Genomic DNA, 18,323 nt, shown 5'->3' on the forward strand with positions numbered 1-18,323 from the left:
TAAAGATTTTATTTTTATGTACACTTTCCTGTGGGGTAGTACGGGTTTGAGTAATAGAAATTTATATTTAAATTATATTCTAGATTTTACTAGAAATGATTATTATTTATTATTTTTTATTTTTTTTTATTATTTTTTATTATTTATTTTTAAGATATTTTTGACCATCTTAAAAAGTTTATTTTTCTTAGGACATAGTTTTTGTAAAACAATTGTTTAGAGCTTAAAAAAAGCTTTATTTTAATATATAAATTTTTTTATTTTTAAGAATTGTTTTTCGAATTTTTCGATTACTCTCTGCATATTCAAAATATTACTCTGAAATTGTGCACATAATTTTTTTGCATGTAAAGGCACATCATTTGTCGGTTTCAGTCCGATCGGAGCACTATATCATATAGCTGCCATAGAAACAATAGCTCTAAAAACAAGTCTTTCAAGGAAGAACTTTTTTGTTTACGTACTTAAATGTAGCACATTTTGTACACAGCTCCTAAAGTTTTCCTTAAAATCTGTTAACCATATCCCATAAAAAAAAAACATTAAAATCTCAACAATCCTCACAAAATTGCCATCAAAAAGTCCTCTCTAGGGCATCCCGAGCGTCTTCCTCGCCGAATCTCTGCTTATTCTGCCTATTTTTTTTCTACACTCTCCACAGTGGCATTAGAAAATTTGTAGCCCCTCGTTGCTGCCTTCCCCCGTTGGCATTTCCTGCTGTGAATTTGGTTAAATTGCATTGCCAGAAACCTCAGACTTTGGCAGCGTGTTTGAGGCATGTTGCTTGAACGAATCACAAGTTGTGGCAGCGGCGGCCACCCCCGGGAGTCGACACCGCAGAAGTGCTGCTTGTGCCGCTGCTCCTTCCACTTCTTTCACGCCCAATTGAGGCTGGGGTTTAACGCCTCAATAGACAACAGGATGAAGGGGGCCAGGACCCTGCCGCACTGGAGACTACAGGTTGAAGGGGAAAACCTGCCTCAAAAAAAAAAAGGTTTCAATTGCGTGGCAAGTAACGCCCTCTTCCCGTCTCTCTGACACGCGGGGCGTGTCTGTCACCAGACGACATCAAGATGGCGAAAGATGCCAAAAAGAGAGACTGAGAGATATTTTTTTTCGGCGGATAAACTAATTCGATTTTGAGGCTCAAACTGTGGCTTGGCTTCGATCGCTTTAATGCGGACGGTCTCTAACGGTCTCTATCCGTGCGTCAATCTGCTGATTAAATGTGTTGTTGTTTGTGCGTGTTGCATCAAAGCCAAAGACAAACAGCTACCAGCAGCAGCACGGCATCCGCCGTGGAGTCGTGTCATCCGCCAAAGACGTTGCCAGCCATCGCGCTAAGCCGCCGCATAATTATATATAGATATGGAATACATAAATGCAGCTGTATACATCCTGCTACAATATATATATACTATTTCCTAGACGTGTGTGTGGGTGTGTGGGTGTGTGCGTGTGGCAGGCAGACCCGCATTCAAGCAACATTTGCAACCCAACGTAATGGTCCATTTCGTGGCACTTGGTTATTGACGTTGAACTCGAATCGTATTAACAATGCATGCGGCAAGTGGGGCAGAGGGAGGGCCAGGGGTCAAGCATTTCGCTTTGATGCAAAATCGAAGCGTGGTCAACTTCATTTCGCTTAATTTCGTGTGGAGTCGCCCCCAAAAGCGGGGGGATGGAGTGCTGGGCGTCCGCTAATCCGTCGCTGTGTGGCGGATGGGGGAGTGGGGCATGCCACTCAGCTATGACATTTTGGCAGCGTCGAGTGCACCAAGACTGTCAAATGAGTCGTAATGAAATCTCACTCAGGATGGAGCGCCACGCCATGTCTATATGCCACACGACACACACACACACACACACACACACACTTGTCGCATATGTGGCATGTGGCAGTCAGCTTTTGGTCAGTCAGCTGCAACATATAATAAATAAATGATTTGCCAAAGAGGCTCTTGGCCTAGGCTTTCCGCCACTAAATCATAAGCTTGATTATTGGAAGATCCCCGCACAAATAGAGCGATCGAGAGGTAAAGAAAAAATTATCTCCAAAAGCAGAGACCCATAATTACGGGGGCAATGAAGCAGAAACTTTTGCATAACTTGTGGATGTATAATTTGCAAGCGGTAATGAGCCGAAAAGTAAATCGTGGACCGGCAGGCAGACTTTGCATGTTTGCAGCACATAAAAGTAGGCAGCGATTTGTGCTGCGCATTGTCTGGCGCTTAAACAGCCATGAGAGTAGCAGCTAGGAGCTATGGCAAGTGACAGGACAGCCACTACAGGACTGGCATGGCATACACAAAAAAGTTACAAGTAATACTTAACGCTAAATGGGCACAAGTGGGGCCGTGCCTCTACTTGATATGCCATCCAAAAGTATCAGGCTGCCACTCTCCATTCAACCAGCCAGCCAGCCAGCCAGCCAGCCAGCCAGCCAGCCATCCAACCATCCATCCATGCAATGCATGAACATTTTTGTAATGAAGTTATCGAAGAGGTGGATCCACAAAAAAAAGAGAGAGCCCCCAGCCCCTGGCTGTCTCTGGGCTAAGCACCTGCACTCCTCCTAACTAACATATGTAGAACAATATGCAAATGTTACTTTGTTATGCAATTAGTGGATTCAATGGGAGGCAAACGAACGGCACGTTGCACCGTTGCTCGATGCAAACAGACAGACATCGTCGTCGTCTGCGAATCAGAAGCCACCTACTCGAGGGCTTAGCCATCCAGTTAAATGTATCGTTGACATCGCTATCGAAATTGGAGCACTGCTATCCTATGTTGGAGAGCAGAAAAATGGCAGGGGATATTGAAATAAAATATACCCTTTGGAAATTTTGTGGAAAATATTTAACGATTTTTGTGAGATTTGGTGGCTGGGTAGATGGGAACTCAATGCAGGACATAAGCAAATTAGAGAGTTGTAACTTGCAAACTGTGGCTGCTACAGCTTATAAATGAAGCTTCTCGTTACTCGTTACTTATCAATCGCTAGCCAGACATCAGTGACGAATGTCTCGTTACACTCCTTACACGTCAGTAATTGCTTTAGTCACACGCTGCTCACTCTTTACTGCTGTCTCGCTACTCGTTACCATCTACCAGCTAGTGTACTTCCCACTCGTTAAAGCTAAAATGCTGTCCATTACTGCCACTGATTGAAGGAGCATCGAAGCAATGAAATTAAACGAAAAATAGGTCGATTTTGCAAGTCAATCAAGTGGCAAACAGGAGACAGACTCAGCGTTGGGTAATGGGTAACGGGGAAGCACTTGGAGGACAATAACAGATGCCGCATTGAGCGCTAACCAAAGCGATTCATACAATTAATTGAAGCAGTCCTCAACCGACTCTGCATCTCTGTCGCACTTATCTCATTCTCTCCCTTTCTTTGCAGGCCAAAATGATGGAGAATTCGCATGCCTGGATGGGGGCCACCGCTGGCTCCACGCTGGCAGGTTCGTACCAAAACGATGTCAAATATTATGCACAACTTTATCCTTTGCTCTCTCCACTTGTGTGACTCTTTCAGCAGACAGCTACCAGTACCAGCTGCAGTCCATGTGGCAAAAGTGCTGGAACACCAATCAGAATCTGATGCACCACATGCGCTTCCGGGAGCGTGGACCGCTCAAGTCGTGGCGACCCGAAACGATGGCCGAGGCTATCTTCAGTGTGCTCAAGGAGGGTCTCTCCCTGTCGCAGGCGGCCCGCAAGTACGACATTCCCTATCCCACGTTCGTGCTGTACGCGAATCGGGTGCACAATATGCTGGGACCCTCCATCGATGGCGGACCCGACTTGCGGCCCAAGGGACGTGGCCGACCGCAGCGTATCCTGCTGGGCATTTGGCCCGATGATCACATCAAGGGCGTGATCAAGACGGTGGTTTTTCGCGATGCCAAGGACATGAAAGACGACAGCCTAGGCGGCCACATGCCGCCCTACGGTCGTCACTCGGTACTTTAGTTCGCATTATCCTCGAAGGAATCCTTTTTGAAAGTCTCTTTCTTGCCTGCAGGAGATGACGCTCAGCTATCCAGGCGCTAGTGGCGGCATTCCAGGACCAGGAGCCGCTAGCCTCAGCGCTCTGGCCTGTCCCAATGGCATGGGCAGCGGTGGAGGCGGAGTCCCAGGCGGACCCGGAGGAGGAGTCGGAGTTGGCGTAGGGCCTGGCGTCGATCAGCACATGTCACAGGAAACAGCAGCCGCCGTTGCCGCCGTGGCGCACAACATACGACAGCAGATGCAGATGGCTGCCGCCGTGCAGCATCAGCACGGGGAGGCGGGGCCGCCGGTGGTGCCACCGCCTGGGGTGTTCAACCTGCCGCCACACCTGGCCTCTGGGCCACCCGGCAGCAGGGGCAGCATTTCCCCGGCGTTAAGCAGCGGCTCTGGCCCGCGACACGCTCCCTCGCCGTGCGGCCCCGCCGGCCTGCTGCCGAATCTGCCGCCCAGCATGGCCGTTGCACTGCATCGCGATCCGGCGGCGGCGGCGCTGCTCAGCCAGCACCAGCAGCAGCAGCACCATCTGCAGCAGCTGCACCTCCAGCAGCAGCAGCAGCAACATCACTTGCATCAGCAGCAGGTGGCGGCGGCAGCGCATCATGGGATGCAGCAGCACAAGTCCGGTTTCGGTGGCAGTTCCATGGCGGCGGCCAGTGCCGCCTCCACATCCGCATCATCCTCCTCCTCCTCCCACCAGCATCAGCATCAGCACTCGCATCAGCATCCGCACTCCCATTCCCATTCGCTGGGGGAGAAGGGCATGCCCCAGAAGAAGGGCAGTCCACATCGCAGCGAAACGCCGCGCCTGCACTCGCCGTTGGGCGATTTGGGGCTCGAGATGTCCAGCTACAAGCGGGAGTTCTCGCCCAGCCGCCTCTTTGCCGACGATCTGGCGGAATTGGTGGGCGCCAGCGTGTCCTCCTCATCGTCGGTGACGCAGGGAGCAGCAGGAGGTGGAAGTTCCGCGGCCATTGGTGAGGCAGCAAGCTCCAGTTCCAGCGGTGGCATCAAAGTGGAACCCATAACCACCACCAGCGAGTAGCGAGTAGCGAGCGACGAGTAGCTAATGAAAGAGTATGGAAATGATACAGAAAATGAATGAATGAAGCAATCAAAAGAGCGAACCAACTAAAATCAGATGAAGAAAAGAAAGAAAAGAAAAGCCCAAAAGGGTAGACGACTACCCGTAACACTTATATATAAATATATACATATAAATATATATATTTGTATTCCTCTAGTTTCCTTCTAAAACTCAAACTTCGCCCCTAGGTTCTAGCCGTACGTTTATTGAATCAAAATTCAAAGTATTATTATGTTATAGTCCATCGGATAAATAGCGATCTCTTTAGTTTGTAAGCACCCACAAAAACACGTCCGAAGTAGTCCGGAACATTCCATTACAAAAATCAGAAGAAATTCCCCGACAAAAACAAATTCACACCGCAAAAGTTTTAACTCCAAACCACAATAAAGAATAAAATTAATTTTAAATGTAAAAGTAACTTAAAACAATGAAAAACCTTAAATAACGAGATTTTGTAAGCGAAATAATTGTGTGCCCGACTTTGGTTTGGTTTTTAATTTATTTTAGCAAAAAGAACGAAAAAAAATGTACAAAATTATAACAAACAAAATTTATAAGTGGAAAAAGAAAACTAAATTTAATGTTTAGGCTAACACACTCACAAAATGAAAAAAAAACTCACAAAAAATGCCTTTCGGAATTAAATTCAGCGATGAACAAGAAACAAAATTTGTAAGAAAAAAAAAACAAAACAAAAATACTTAAAAACAAAACAAAATGTGAAATTTTTTAAGACAAAGTATTTATACACAGAGGAAATTTTAGATCAAATTTAGGAGAAAACGATGCGAAATTTTTTAGTGAAAGAATCGAAATTTTTGTATAACGACAACTGCTGCAGAGTCTGTTGGGTCTTCCCAAAAATCCCCAATCTAAACAGTCCTAGATGAACCTGTAATCCCTGACCATATGATTCCCATTCTAAAGTGCCTTTTCTAGCCTTAATTTCATCTCTGTTCCGCTTCTATTCTGGCCCTCCTGCTTGCTCCACAGCTCTGCAGCAAGTGTGTGCGTTGGTTTATTTGAAAAAAAAAAGTCTGGCGACATTCTATTTGATGTTTAGGAAGCAAATATATGTTTTAGGCGTACCTTCTGGCAATTGATTTGATTTTAGCAAGCACACAATTGATGGAGAGAAATCATTATAATAACGAGTAAAGAAAATGCCCAAGAACGTCCACATTAGCAGGGCATTCGGCGTGAATGTTGTTCGCTTAGGATAAATATGTACAGCGAATTAACGAGAGAATGTACTCGTTCTCGCTTATTCACATCGAATGTCCTGCTATATGGAACCTGTGGCTTAACATAACAATCATCATCATCATCATCACATCATCAGCATAAAGCGAAGCAATAGCCATAGCCCGAATATATCTATATGTATAATCCACCTGCCTCCCCCCTGGAAATCCCACATAGAATTTGATGTTCCACAAAACTTAACTTAAAGATTACTTTCGGTATAGCATGTAAAATAAAAAAGTATAACAGACACCGGCAGATGGAGAGAGAGTAAAGGAGAATCCAACGTCCAACGTCCAAAATGTTTCAATCGTTTTTCTATCAAAACTTTAGTGCAAAACTTTATGTTCAAATTAATCTTAAATGCGAAATGAAATGAAAAAGAAAATGAATGTTCTAATTAACCGAAAAAACGAAGCGAAACGAAAAAGTAAAAAAAGTATTTTATAAAAACATTGAAAAAGATAACCCGAACAAAAGCAAAACCCGATGTGGCACGAGCGTCTTCTAATTTCTCGCTTACCAAACGCACATTCCCACACGAATGCGATTTGGAGTCGCTGTTTATTGCTTTTCAGATACTGGAATACTGGTTAATAGATGCGATGATGGATGCTCCTTCCTTCCGGGGCAGTGTTTCCTTCCACTCCGCTTTAGAGCATAATGGGCAGCGCCTCTGCCGCGGGTGGCTGATTCATCTCTTGATGGCGCTGCAGCAGACCCAGACACTGGTGCAGGCACTGTGTGCTGGCCGTGGAGATGGCCTTGAGCAGCAGCAGATCGGGATCAGTGGGCGTAAAGGAAGCACAATCGATGCTCTCAATGGCCCTGGCCAGTGAGGCGTTGCTGCAAAGACAAAGAATTTCAATATTAAAATGGATTCACATGAGAAAATGGTATGCGAACCATTGCTCTGTGAGGAACAGCGCCTGACGGGCAGAAACCATTGCATCGGAAGCTGCCAGCAGCTCACGTGGCGGCAGTGGCGATGAATTGCTTATGTCCATGGCCTTGGTGTGGCTCTCGACCACCGCCCGCAGGCCGTCCACCCACTCCTGACGCGCCCGAGCATCGTTGGCACGCAGCTTCACCGTATCCCCCGAGGCGCAGGCAATGGAAAAGGTGCGCGAATCCTCGTCGCTGGGGTACACGACGGCGCCCGCCAGCTGCACCTGACCGCGAGGGGCGCTCGCCAGGACATGGGGCGAGGGCGCAATGTCATCGCCAACGGCAGACGAGTCGCACAAGTAGTAACTAAGAAAGCCTGTCTTGGCGTCCACCGTGAACCAGCGATACTGCCAGCCTGCAAAAAGAGGAGTCACTTAGGAGGGAGATTCGCAGGAAATTGTCTTGGATTTCGAACCCTTCATCACATTCGTATATTTGCTTAGCTGTCCACTCAGCTGATGGCGCAGCGTCTGGTTAATCATGCGATTGAGATTGCTCTCCATTTCTACGTCCGTGTCCGCCAGCAGGCGACTTTTCCTCGCAGAGTCTCGGGCTGCCGATTCTTGCTGCTGCTGCTGTTGCTGCTGCTGCTGCTGCCTCTGGCGTGACTTGTTCTTGCGCTGCCTGAAAGTGTTTCTTATTTTGCGTAAAATGTTTGCAAATTTACAATCAAAAACCGTGCGAAATAAACTAAAAATATTAAAACTTGAAGTTGTATATCTGCAACAACCCTAATCAGCTGGTTTGTATTTTAACATCATAAGCACCCGTTTTGTTTGAAGACAAAATATCGGGTGCTGGGTATCGAAACATCAATTCATGTTTCTGTCGATAGTTTTGCCATAAAGTGCGCGAAGTAAAATCAGCTGTGTTTCTGTTGAAGTCCATTAATCGTTTACAAAATTATTTGTACCAAAAAAAGTATTCCTGCAAACAAATTTAGCTGGAAGAAATATTTAATCGGTTTCATGCAACCCTGATAGCAACAGTCCATCGGTAGTGTAACCGATAGTTATGTACGATGTCCAACTATTGTTAGGGGCATTCAAACAACATCTGAAACATATAACAATATCCAATTTTAATACAAATTACACTTTAAATAATTAGCTTATTAATTTTTTAAAATTAACAATTCGAAATCTATCAAAAATCATAAATGTAACTTAAAACTCAAAAAGTGAACGCTAAAATGAGTCACGTTCGTTCGAAACACACAACAAATATCGTGGGTGTTTCTTGTTTGCCGGGAGCACCCTTTGTTTTTTGTTTGAAGCCCCCTGTACAAATTCGTTCAAACAACATCGCGTTTTCATTTTCGCAAAAACACGAAAAAAGAATTGTTTAAATAAAACATGCCACAGCGGTGTTGCTGCACATGCAACGTGACAGCGGTATTGTGATCTCAGCTTGCGTTTTTATGGTAAATTTGTTTGCTTCCCCACAACAACAAAAGCGCTGCGTGTGTGTTTGTGCATGTGTGTGTATGTGCGCGCGGTGTGAAAAAAATCAATTTGTGGCAGAGAAGCCAGTGGCAAGAAGAAGAAACAGCAGCAGAGGCAAAGACGCAGAACTGCTGCTTGCTACGTTCGGGATGATGTTGGCGATGATATAGTGTTTGTGCCCCTTGCGCCTCTTGGAGTTTTTCAGTGAATCTTTGGTGAATTTGTGGCAATTAAAAAGATGTGCCCCTGCTCCCTTAGCATGTTGCAAGTGAAGAGAATGTGTATTTTGCGCGCCGCAATCGCCATTCGAGGGATTTGTTTGGTTCTTTCTCTTCCCCACTGCCCCTTCCCCATAAAACGTGTGTGTGTGTGTGTTTTGTGTATTTTTCCCACTCCCCCATTCATGCGTGTGTGTCTTGTATCTCTTTTCCACTCCCTCCTCCCCCCCTTTCACATGTGTTTAAAATAAGAACAAGAGCATCAGTGTACGTGTGTGTGTGTGTGCGTAGTCTTCTTTTCCAAGTTTTTATGTTTTTATGCGGCCATCGCGTGACGGCGTCACTTGATTTATGACATTTAACATATTCCCCCGCACCCCTTATGGCACCCCTTGCCTTTTATCTTTTTCTCTTGCTATCTCTTTCTGTGCTGCAAAAGGCGGGTGTGGTGGGGGTGGGTAAAACTCCCTCCGCAAACGAATTTTACAAATGAAATGTGCAACACACACACTCACACTAACATGCGCTGTTTCGTTTCCTCTTTGATTCCAATTCTTCTCCTCCCACACACTCACACCTCACTCGCATTACGAATAACAATCCAAAAAGAGTGACCATGAAAATGCCAGCGAGAAATTTTCAAAAATCAATGAGCAAAAGTGAAATACAAGCACCAAAATCATTAAACAAAAAAGTGAAACATCAACTACAAATTTTTGCAGAAATAACCGCAAAGCACAGCAAATAATAAATAAAGTAATAATAATAATAATAGTGCTTAAGTGAAACCCGCTGCTAGCTGGCTGTAGAAAACCGTTATGCTGCACTGCCTCCAACGGCTGGGCCGCAGCTAGAGCTAGTGGACACCACCCGGACGGACACACTGGACAGCCAGACATCCAATATCATGGATGGACAGCGTGCCCGCGATCTGTTAACGCTGCTCCAGGAGCGTGTCGTCTTCCTAACGGGCGGCAGGGACAGGCGTGGCGGTCCACTGCTCTGCTTCCCCGCAACGCCGCGTCGCGATCGCCTCAAGCCGGAGGATCTGCGACGGTTGCTCAGCTACCTAATCAGCATACCCAGGTGAGTGTACCCCCCTATCTCTTAATTGGAGATCCTCCTACTTTGCTCTTTCTTATGGGGTGATCTGTGGTCGGTCCACTACTCCGCTCCTCTTTTGTGGTGCTCCTCTGGTCTTCTTTTTGTGGTTATACTCCTCTGACTACTCCCTTTTCTGGTGTGCTTCTCATACTCTGCCTGCCCCTCGCTATCTTTCCCCTCTTTCTGGAACCCCACACAATGGCTGCCCATTGTGTCAGCTGACGTCGTCGCTGCGCTTGCTGCGCTTCGTTTGCAATTTCGGCTGACGTCGCGACATCGTCTCGCACCCGCACTCGCACTCTTGCCGAACGAGGGGAGAGAAGGGTCCGTCCCAGGGGCAACAGCTGCTGCAGCTGCAGTGCCACATTCCACTTGATTTTCCTGTTATAGTCGTCCCACTGCAGTCGCAGCCACCACCGCAGTCGCATATTTTATGAATCATCATCGGCAGACGACGACGCACATTGTTCTTGGTTTTCGCGTTCTGCCTCGGCTGCTGGTGCTGCTGCTGCTGCTGGAAATTGGCTGACATTGAATGGAGCCGCATAAAAAGTGGATGAGGAGTTGGGGGAGAGGTGCATAAGAGAGTGCAAAAAAGTCATAAAAGAAAACATTATAAAAATAAAACTAGGAAAGAGCCAAAGAGTCCGCGAGAGCAACAAAAGTTGCATAAATCTGTGCGACAAAGAAAGCAATAACCAAAGAGGCTGAAAGAGAAGAACAAGAATCAGCGCACACACACACACACTCATGTGACTATAAACCGGGGACCGGCTCTGCAGAAGAGCCATGGAATGCCAAGAAATTTTCTGCTCCAAGTACATTAATTGTGAGGTGAGACATTCCCAGAGAGCGTGCTCTTGGCACTTTGCAAAGGAAAACACACTCGACAGCGAAAGAGAGTGACATCTCGAAGAGTCAGAATGTTGTTCACCTTACCATTGACACACCTTGACCAAAAAAAAAAAACAAAACAGCAAACCAAATGAACGCGCTGGTGCAAAAGAGAGGGGGAAAAGAACGAGAGAAAGGGTAATCAGACGGGAGTAGCCGAAACAGTAGCTGCAGAGGGTTCTGACAAAACCAAATAAATGAAAAGCGGATATTCCCTATTCCACTTGAATGCAGGGTATCCCCCGGTAGTATGGCCATTGGAGGAGATGGCAACAAACTCCGAATGATAATCAGGCAGCACTCTGCCCTCTGCCACTGTTGCTCCCGCTGCTGATGATGATGGCGACCCCAGATTGCGACACACGCCGACAAGCAGCATCAAGAGGGAGCGGGACCAGAAGAAACAGTTGTAGCAGCATAAAAGACATGCCTCCAATCATTGGCGCAATCATAGAAAAGATACGTACAGATATGTATTTTTTAACAAATTTTAAAATTGAAGCGCTAACAAGCTTCGCTAGCCGTGAATCACACCTCGCACGGTGTCTCCATCCCACCGTCAGTTCCCACGCCAGCATCTGCACCGCTGCCCCCATTTTATTCCCGATGGCTGCCCTGCGCTTATCGGTCGAGTAACAAGTCACAAGCATTGTCCCACTTATTACGGTGTCAGACCCCCCTCTTTAGGTTTTGCTGATAAGAGAAAAGACCAACGGGGACGACGACGACATCAGCAAAGTCCATTTTTAAAATTATGTTGTGGGCGGGGGCACTCCCTCTCCCTTTCCTTATCTCATCGAAACCATCCGCAGAACCGCTGGCTGTCGGTCTGTGCCTCCAATGCGCGCTTTATCTTTAGCTTCCACAGGCCCACCTCTCTCGCTCTCTCTTTCTCTTTAGTTTGTGCTTTGTTTCTCTTTATGTTCTTCACTTTTGGTACCTTTTACAGATATTTAAAAGGTATAGCGACGATGAGATCACAAGGTCCTTTATCTGTTGTAAACTTAGTTAAGCCTTAGTTACCCTTTCTGTAGATCGGCTTACTAAATCCCAAAACTTCCCAAAACTTTTCTTTCGAATTTTAACTACATAATTCCCCAACTTAACTTTTCGTACAACAATTATGAGTAAAATGCACTTTCTAGGGTATCAAACTCTTTGATACCCGCTTGTAAACTTCCTTTTTCTGTATTTTTGTTTTGATTTTGTTTTGGTTTTTGCCTCTCTCTTGCTTGCATTTTTGTTTATTTGCTTTGGCGTGAAACACTTTTTGTTTATTCCTTCTCTCGCTCTGTCCTTCTTCTTTTGGACCGAACCCTGGGAGTCGTTCAATGGACATGAAGGGGCCTTTGTCTCCCCCGTCCGCTGCTGGCTCGTTGTCGGCCAATTTTGTGTTGCTTCGCGTACGTCAATGCAAATTCTGTGAAACGACTCGCCGCCTCCTCTTCGATTCCACCTCCTACCATGGATCAGAGTTCTCTCAACATTTTAGACACGTACAGCCGCTGGACTTACTTTTTTGGCTCCCTCCGCTCTGCTCGGCCAATCCCCTCCCGCGCAACAGATTTATGGGTTAAATAAACGATTTTTGATTAGTGCGACGCGACGCGACGCAACACGAATCGTCTTTGTTTTCTTATTTTCAAATTTAAAATGCGGGCGACATTCCCCTACTGTTCTCTCTCTCTCTCTTGCTCTCTGTTTGTGCCCCCAAAAAAAGTGAATTCGATTTTTAATAGCCTTGCTTCGAATAAACATAAATCGTTTTATCGGTTCATTCTCTGAGGTTTTATTAGTCATCAAAAGAGTTTTGGTTGTCCACAGCAGAAAAGAACCCTTCATGAAATACACAAATTTAAAGATTTCCAGAGGCGATAAGAATTTGGCGGTGGAGGGAGGGAACTCTTAAAGTTCTCAAAAGCCAGCATTGAGTTTAGGTTTTTTTCGAGGTGTTCCCACCATTTTCCAGAGACTGACTGACTGACTTCCTTCCGTGTGTGGCGTGACATAAAAGTTTCCACCAACGAGACGCCTCTTCACTTTCGCATTGTTTTCGTGGTAAACCCCTAGAAATGCCCAACCGCACGACAAACACGAGAATGACTCGTGGTTGAAAATAACAAAAAGAAAGAAACCCACCCAAAGAACCGCTCAAAGGGGCAACAATCAGGCCAAGAAATATAGCGGAGCCGGCGGCTGCAATAGAAGAAATGGTAGAGTGGAGGAGCCGTGCACCACACAGACATCAGCAGAGGAACATCAATGAAAAAAAGAAATAAAGAAAAATATTTATAGTTAATGGTGCGATTAAAATTCAAATGGAATGCAAATCAGAGCGAACAAACAGGTGGTGGGTGGCAGAGGAGAGCGGGGCATATAGGAAATTATTAGCCTGAAATTGGTGTCAAAGCTATAGACATCGAACTGTGAAATCCATACAAAGAAATGCTGTCATAATTTATGCAAAAAACGTAAACAGACCAATGAACCAATCCCAAAGAGAGAGAGAGAACTCTCACTCACGTATTCAGTGTTCTCTCTCTATTGTTATTTCTCTCTCTAAAACCACCTTTCACTCTATGATTTTATCGACAGCGATGCAGCCAAGAATCTCGGCTTCACAGTCATCATTGATATGCGAGGGAATGGCAACTGTTCGACGAATGTGAAGACCATTTTGAAGGTGCTACAGGAGCACTTCAGCGCGAATATCCATAACGTGGTGATCATCAAGCCGGATAACTTCTGGCAGAAGCAGCGTGCCTCAATTTCCTCGCACAAATACAAATTCGAGACGACAACGATATCGATTGAGGCGCTCAACAAGATCGCCGAGGGCCATCAGCTGACGGGTGACTTCGAGGGTCAGCAGCTGTACGATCATCAGCAGTGGACGGATGCCCGTTTGGCCATTGAGGATTTCTTCTGGCAGGCCGGGGATATGGCCGATCGCATCGATGATCTGCAGGAGGATCTCAATCGCAATGATTTCGCTGAGGATGTGACACTGGCGCGCCATGCCATCGATCATCACAATGAGATGAGAAAGAAGATCACAAAGCTGCCAATCGAGGATCTGGACATGCAGGGCAAGAAGCTGCTGGCAAAGATAAATGCAGTGGCAGGAGGACAGGGCTCTGGCCAGCAGGTGAGTCGCTGACACTTCCCTCTCTTTCTTTGCTAATCTTTCTGCTCTTTTTAGCCTGCTGGCGGTGGCTCCACCTCGGACACTGCCAGTCTGGATTCGGGCACCTCCTCCGCGGGACAGCAGCAGCAGGGAGGAGGCCAGCAGACTGTCGCACGGGGTGTGGGCAGCAATCCGGACATGTCGGCGGCCATCAATAAGGCACTGCGACAGATCGACCTCATACACACGGGCCAGGAGCGACTCCTCATGCTGTGGCAGCACAAGAAGGTGAAGCTCGATCAGTGCTTCCAGTGGCGTCTGTTCGAGCAGGATTGCGAGAAAATGTTCGACTGGATACTGCACAATCGGGATGTCTTCCAGATGAGCTACGTGGAGATTGGCCACAACTATTCGGTGGCCAAGTCCCTGCAGGATGAGCATCAGAAATTCGCCGTGGCCTCGATGAATGTTTCGGTGAACATCGATAGGATACTGGCGGTGGCAGCACGCCTTATTGAGAGCCAGCATTATGCGGCGCAGCACATCAAGACGCTGGCCCAGCGCTTGGACAGGACATGGAAGGACTTTGCCGCCGGCCTGGACGAGCGCACCGCCGTGCTGCAGCTGAGCGTGCTCTTCCACCACAAGGCCGAGCAGTATTGCAACAGTGTGGCAAGCTGGGCAGCGGCCTGTCAGGCCTCGCAGCCGCTACCATCGGACATCCAGAGCCTGGAGACGGCCATACGCACGCATCAGTCGCTGTACGAGGCCATGTGCCAGGCGTACACCGAGGTGCATTCGACCTCCAAGAAGCTGCTCTACCAATTGGATCATCTCGTGCAGGTGTGCAACCAACCGCCGCCCCCCGGTGTGCCCGACCATCGAAAGAACAGCAGCTTCAACAAGTACGAGCGGCAGAATCCAGCGGCGGACTACAGCGAGGGCGCTAGCCATGTGCTGGCCGTGATACACCAAATATTGGGGCACCATCGCACCCTGGAGGCCAAGTGGCATCAGGAGCGCATACGCCTGCATCAGACACTCGCCCTGCGTCTCTTCCAGGAGGATGTGAAGCAGGTGCTCGACTGGCTGAAGAATCACGGCGAAGTGTTCCTGCGCAAGAACACGGGCATCGGCAGGAACTTCCACAAGGCGCGCGTCTATCAGACGTCGCACGATAACTTTGAGAATGTCGCACAGAATACGTACAGCAATGCCCAGAAGCTGCTCGGTGCGGCGGATGAGCTGGCGCGCAGCGGGGAGGCCGATCCCAATGAGATCTATTCGGTGGCCAGGGAGCTGGAGCTGCAGGTGGGCAGCTTCGCGGAGCGTGTGGAGCAGCGGCGGCGACGCCTGGAGATGGCTGTCATCTTTTACACCCACGAGAAGGAGGTGACGGCATGGATCGACAAGCTGCGCACGTACGTGAGTGCGGATGAGACGCGTCTGTCGCAGGAGGATCTCGAGGGCATTGAGCGGATACTGCAGCAGTACCAGCGCGATCAGCAGGAGAGCACAGTGAACGTTTGCATGACGACCATAGCCCAGGGCGAGGCGCTGCTGCAGGAAATGCGCGCCCTGGAGTATGTGGACAATACGGGATCCATAGCGGCACTCGAGGCCGCCCTGGAGAAGCTGAGCAATCAGAAAATGGAGCTGGAGGAGCTGTGGTCCGCGCGCAAATTCCGTGCCGATCTCATACTCCGCCTGCGTTACTTCGAGCGCGATGCCATGGAGCTGTCGTCGCAGCTGGAGATCTGGTCCGAGGAGCTGCAGCATGCGGATCTGTCGCGGGACTACCAGAAGGCCGAGCAGCTCATTCGCATGCACAACGAATCGGTGACGGACATACAGAATGCCACCTACGAGATCCTACAGCAGGGACAGGACCTGCTGCAGCTGTTCGAGAATGCGGGCTTCATCTCAATGGCCGATGCCACGCACACGGCACAGGCGCGCATCGAATATTTGTTGGACTTCCTGCGCGAGCGTGAGATGGAGCTGGAGGAGCTGTCGGAGGCGAAGCGCGTCAAGCTGGAGCAGGCCGTGCAGCTGTGCCAGTTCCAGAACGATGCGAATCAAGTCATCTCTTGGATACGCAATGGCGAGGCCATGCTGGTGGCCAGCTTTGTGACGCCCAACAGCTTGCAGGAAGCGGAACAGCTGCGCAAGGGACACGAACAGTTTCAGGTGAGTCTCTGTTCTTGCTCCTTCGTTTATTTGAATTCTCACTCTCTGTCTGTGTTTGCAGATTGCCATTGAGAAGACGCACACATCGGCGGTGCAGGTCAAGTATCGTGCGGATGCTTTGATCAATGCCAAGCACTATGACCCGCAGTCGATACGTGAGATCAGCGACGATGTGACCAAGAAGTGGCAACAGCTGGTCACGTATGCCGAGGAGCGCCACAAGCTGGTGACGGCTTCGATTAACTTTTACAAGACGGCGGAGCAGGTGTGCTCCGTGCTGGACAGCCTGGAGCGGGAGTACAAGCGGGAGGATGACTGGTGCGGCGGCGGTGGCAGCAGCGACAAGGCCCAGACGATTGTGCAGCTCATCTCGAAGCATCAGGAGCAAAAGGAGGCCTTCCTCAAGGCCTGCACCCTGGCACGCCGCACCGCCGAGACATTCCTGAAGTATGCGAATCGCTCGCAGCAGTACTACCAGTACAAGGGGAACTGCGAGGCGCATGTGAAGAGCAAGCTGGACAAGCTGCTGACGCAGGAGAATCAGGTGCTGGACTACTGGACGCTGCGCAAGAAGTCACTCGATCAGTGCCAGCAATTTGTGCTGTTCGAGCGGGGTGCCAAGCAGGCCATCGAATGGATACACAACACGGGCGAGGCGTATCTCTCATCACGCACGAATCTGGCGGGCATCACCAAGGAGGAGACGGAGGGTCTGCTCAAAGAACACAACGAATTCCGGAGCACCGCCAAGGAGACACGCGAGCGGGTGAAGCTGCTCATTCAGCTGGCGGACAGCCTGGTGGAGCAGGGCCATGCCCATGCCACGGACATCAAGCAGTGGGTGGAATCGGTGGATCAGCGCTACAAGGATTTCAGCAATCGCATGGACAGCTACTGCGAGCAGCTCGAGAAATCTCTGGGCATGTCCCAGCAGCAGCTGCTGTTGGGCTCCTCCGATGCCAATAGCTCGATGTGCTCTTCGTCGGGCATCAGCAGCGGTGGCTCAGCGGGTGGCAGTGGCAGCAGCGGGGATCGCCACTCGGATCCCACGCTGGAGGCCAAGCTGAACTCCTCCTCGAACTCGGCCGCAAGCAAGGAAATCAACGAAGAGAAACGCAAATCGGCGCGACGAAAAGAGTTCATTATGGCCGAACTGATGCAGACGGAGCGGGCGTACGTGAATGATCTTGCCACATGCATCAAGTGCTTCCTGGAGGAGTTCCGCGGCGGTCGCAATGTGCCGCCCGCTCTGGTCGGACAGGAGGATGTGATATTTGGCAACATCCGTGAGATCCATCACTTCCATCAGAAGATCTTTCTGCGGGAGCTCGAGAAGTACGAGACAATGCCCGAGGATGTGGGCCATTGCTTCGTCACTTGGGCGTCCAAGTTCGACATGTATGTCCATTATTGCAAGAACAAACCCACGTCCAACAATCTCCTGGTGCAGCATGCGGGCAACTACTTTGAGGAGCTGCAGCGGCGCCTCGAAGTGGAGCATCCACTGCCCGCGTATCTCATCAAGCCCGTGCAGCGCATCACCAAATATCAGCTGCTGCTCAAGGATCTGCTCTCGTGCTGCGAGGAGAGTCACGGCGAGATCAAGGAGGGTCTCGAGGTCATGCTCAACGTGCCCAAAAAGGCCAACGATGCCATGCATCTGTCACTGCTCGAAAACTGCGACGTTTCGGTGGATAAACTGGGCGAGGTGGTGCTCCAGGATGCCTTCCAGGCGTGGGACACCAAGCAGATCATACGCAAGGGCCGCGACCGACGGGTGTTCCTCTTCGAGCTGTATCTGGTGTTCGCCAAGGAGGTGAAGGAGTCCAGCGTGGTCAAGTATCAGTTCAAGAGCAAACTCATGACCACGGACATGGGCATCACGGAGCACATAGAAGGCGATGAAACAAAGTTCGCCGTGTGGACTGGCCGATCGCCCATGCTATCCGACTGTAGGATTGTCCTCAAGGCCAACAGCCTGGAGACCAAGCAGGTACGATCAGTAATATCTCTCTTACAGTCTGGTTTCTAATATTAATTCATT

At 48.8% G+C, this 18,323-nt stretch overlaps 3 protein-coding genes across 6 annotated transcripts in view; 2 read left to right on the forward strand and 1 right to left on the reverse strand.

The window, feature by feature from the left end:
• Positions 1 to 5,784, forward strand: part of LOC117589342 (protein bric-a-brac 1) — a 67,110-nt gene extending 61,326 nt beyond the window's left edge. The window contains exons 2-4 of one of the 4 annotated variants that reach the window (XM_034281200.1): positions 3,411 to 3,471; positions 3,549 to 3,973; positions 4,032 to 5,784. In XM_034281200.1, coding sequence (XP_034137091.1) covers positions 3,411 to 3,471; positions 3,549 to 3,973; positions 4,032 to 5,063 — 1,518 coding nt within the window. In that variant the 3' untranslated portion in view covers positions 5,064 to 5,784. Of the gene's footprint in view, positions 1 to 3,410; positions 3,472 to 3,545; positions 3,974 to 4,031 lie in introns of all 4 variants that reach the window. The other 3 variants (XM_034281201.1, XM_034281198.1, XM_034281199.1) reach the window with 3 other exon arrangements.
• Positions 5,785 to 6,864: 1,080 nt separating this feature from the next.
• On the reverse strand, positions 6,865 to 8,027 carry LOC117589343 (oxysterol-binding protein-related protein 11). The gene is made up of 3 exons (XM_034281202.1): positions 7,717 to 8,027; positions 7,260 to 7,656; positions 6,865 to 7,199 (listed from the first exon to the last, which is right to left on the reverse strand). The coding sequence occupies exons 1-3, from the start codon at positions 7,802 to 7,804 to the stop codon at positions 7,007 to 7,009; spliced, it is 678 nt and encodes a 225-aa protein (XP_034137093.1). The 5' UTR covers positions 7,805 to 8,027; the 3' UTR covers positions 6,865 to 7,006.
• Positions 8,028 to 8,571: 544 nt separating this feature from the next.
• LOC117589341 (triple functional domain protein) overlaps positions 8,572 to 18,323 on the forward strand; it is a 41,243-nt gene continuing 31,491 nt past the window's right edge. The window contains exons 1-5 of the mRNA XM_034281195.1: positions 8,572 to 8,724; positions 9,574 to 10,050; positions 13,558 to 14,110; positions 14,165 to 16,279; positions 16,341 to 18,272. Coding sequence (XP_034137086.1) covers positions 9,872 to 10,050; positions 13,558 to 14,110; positions 14,165 to 16,279; positions 16,341 to 18,272 — 4,779 coding nt within the window. The 5' untranslated portion in view covers positions 8,572 to 8,724; positions 9,574 to 9,871. The remainder of the gene's footprint in view (positions 8,725 to 9,573; positions 10,051 to 13,557; positions 14,111 to 14,164; positions 16,280 to 16,340; positions 18,273 to 18,323) is intronic.

The sequence above is a fragment of the Drosophila guanche genome, unplaced genomic scaffold (genome assembly GCF_900245975.1).
Source record: "Drosophila guanche unplaced genomic scaffold, DGUA_6, whole genome shotgun sequence".
Taxonomy (NCBI): domain Eukaryota; kingdom Metazoa; phylum Arthropoda; class Insecta; order Diptera; family Drosophilidae; genus Drosophila; species Drosophila guanche.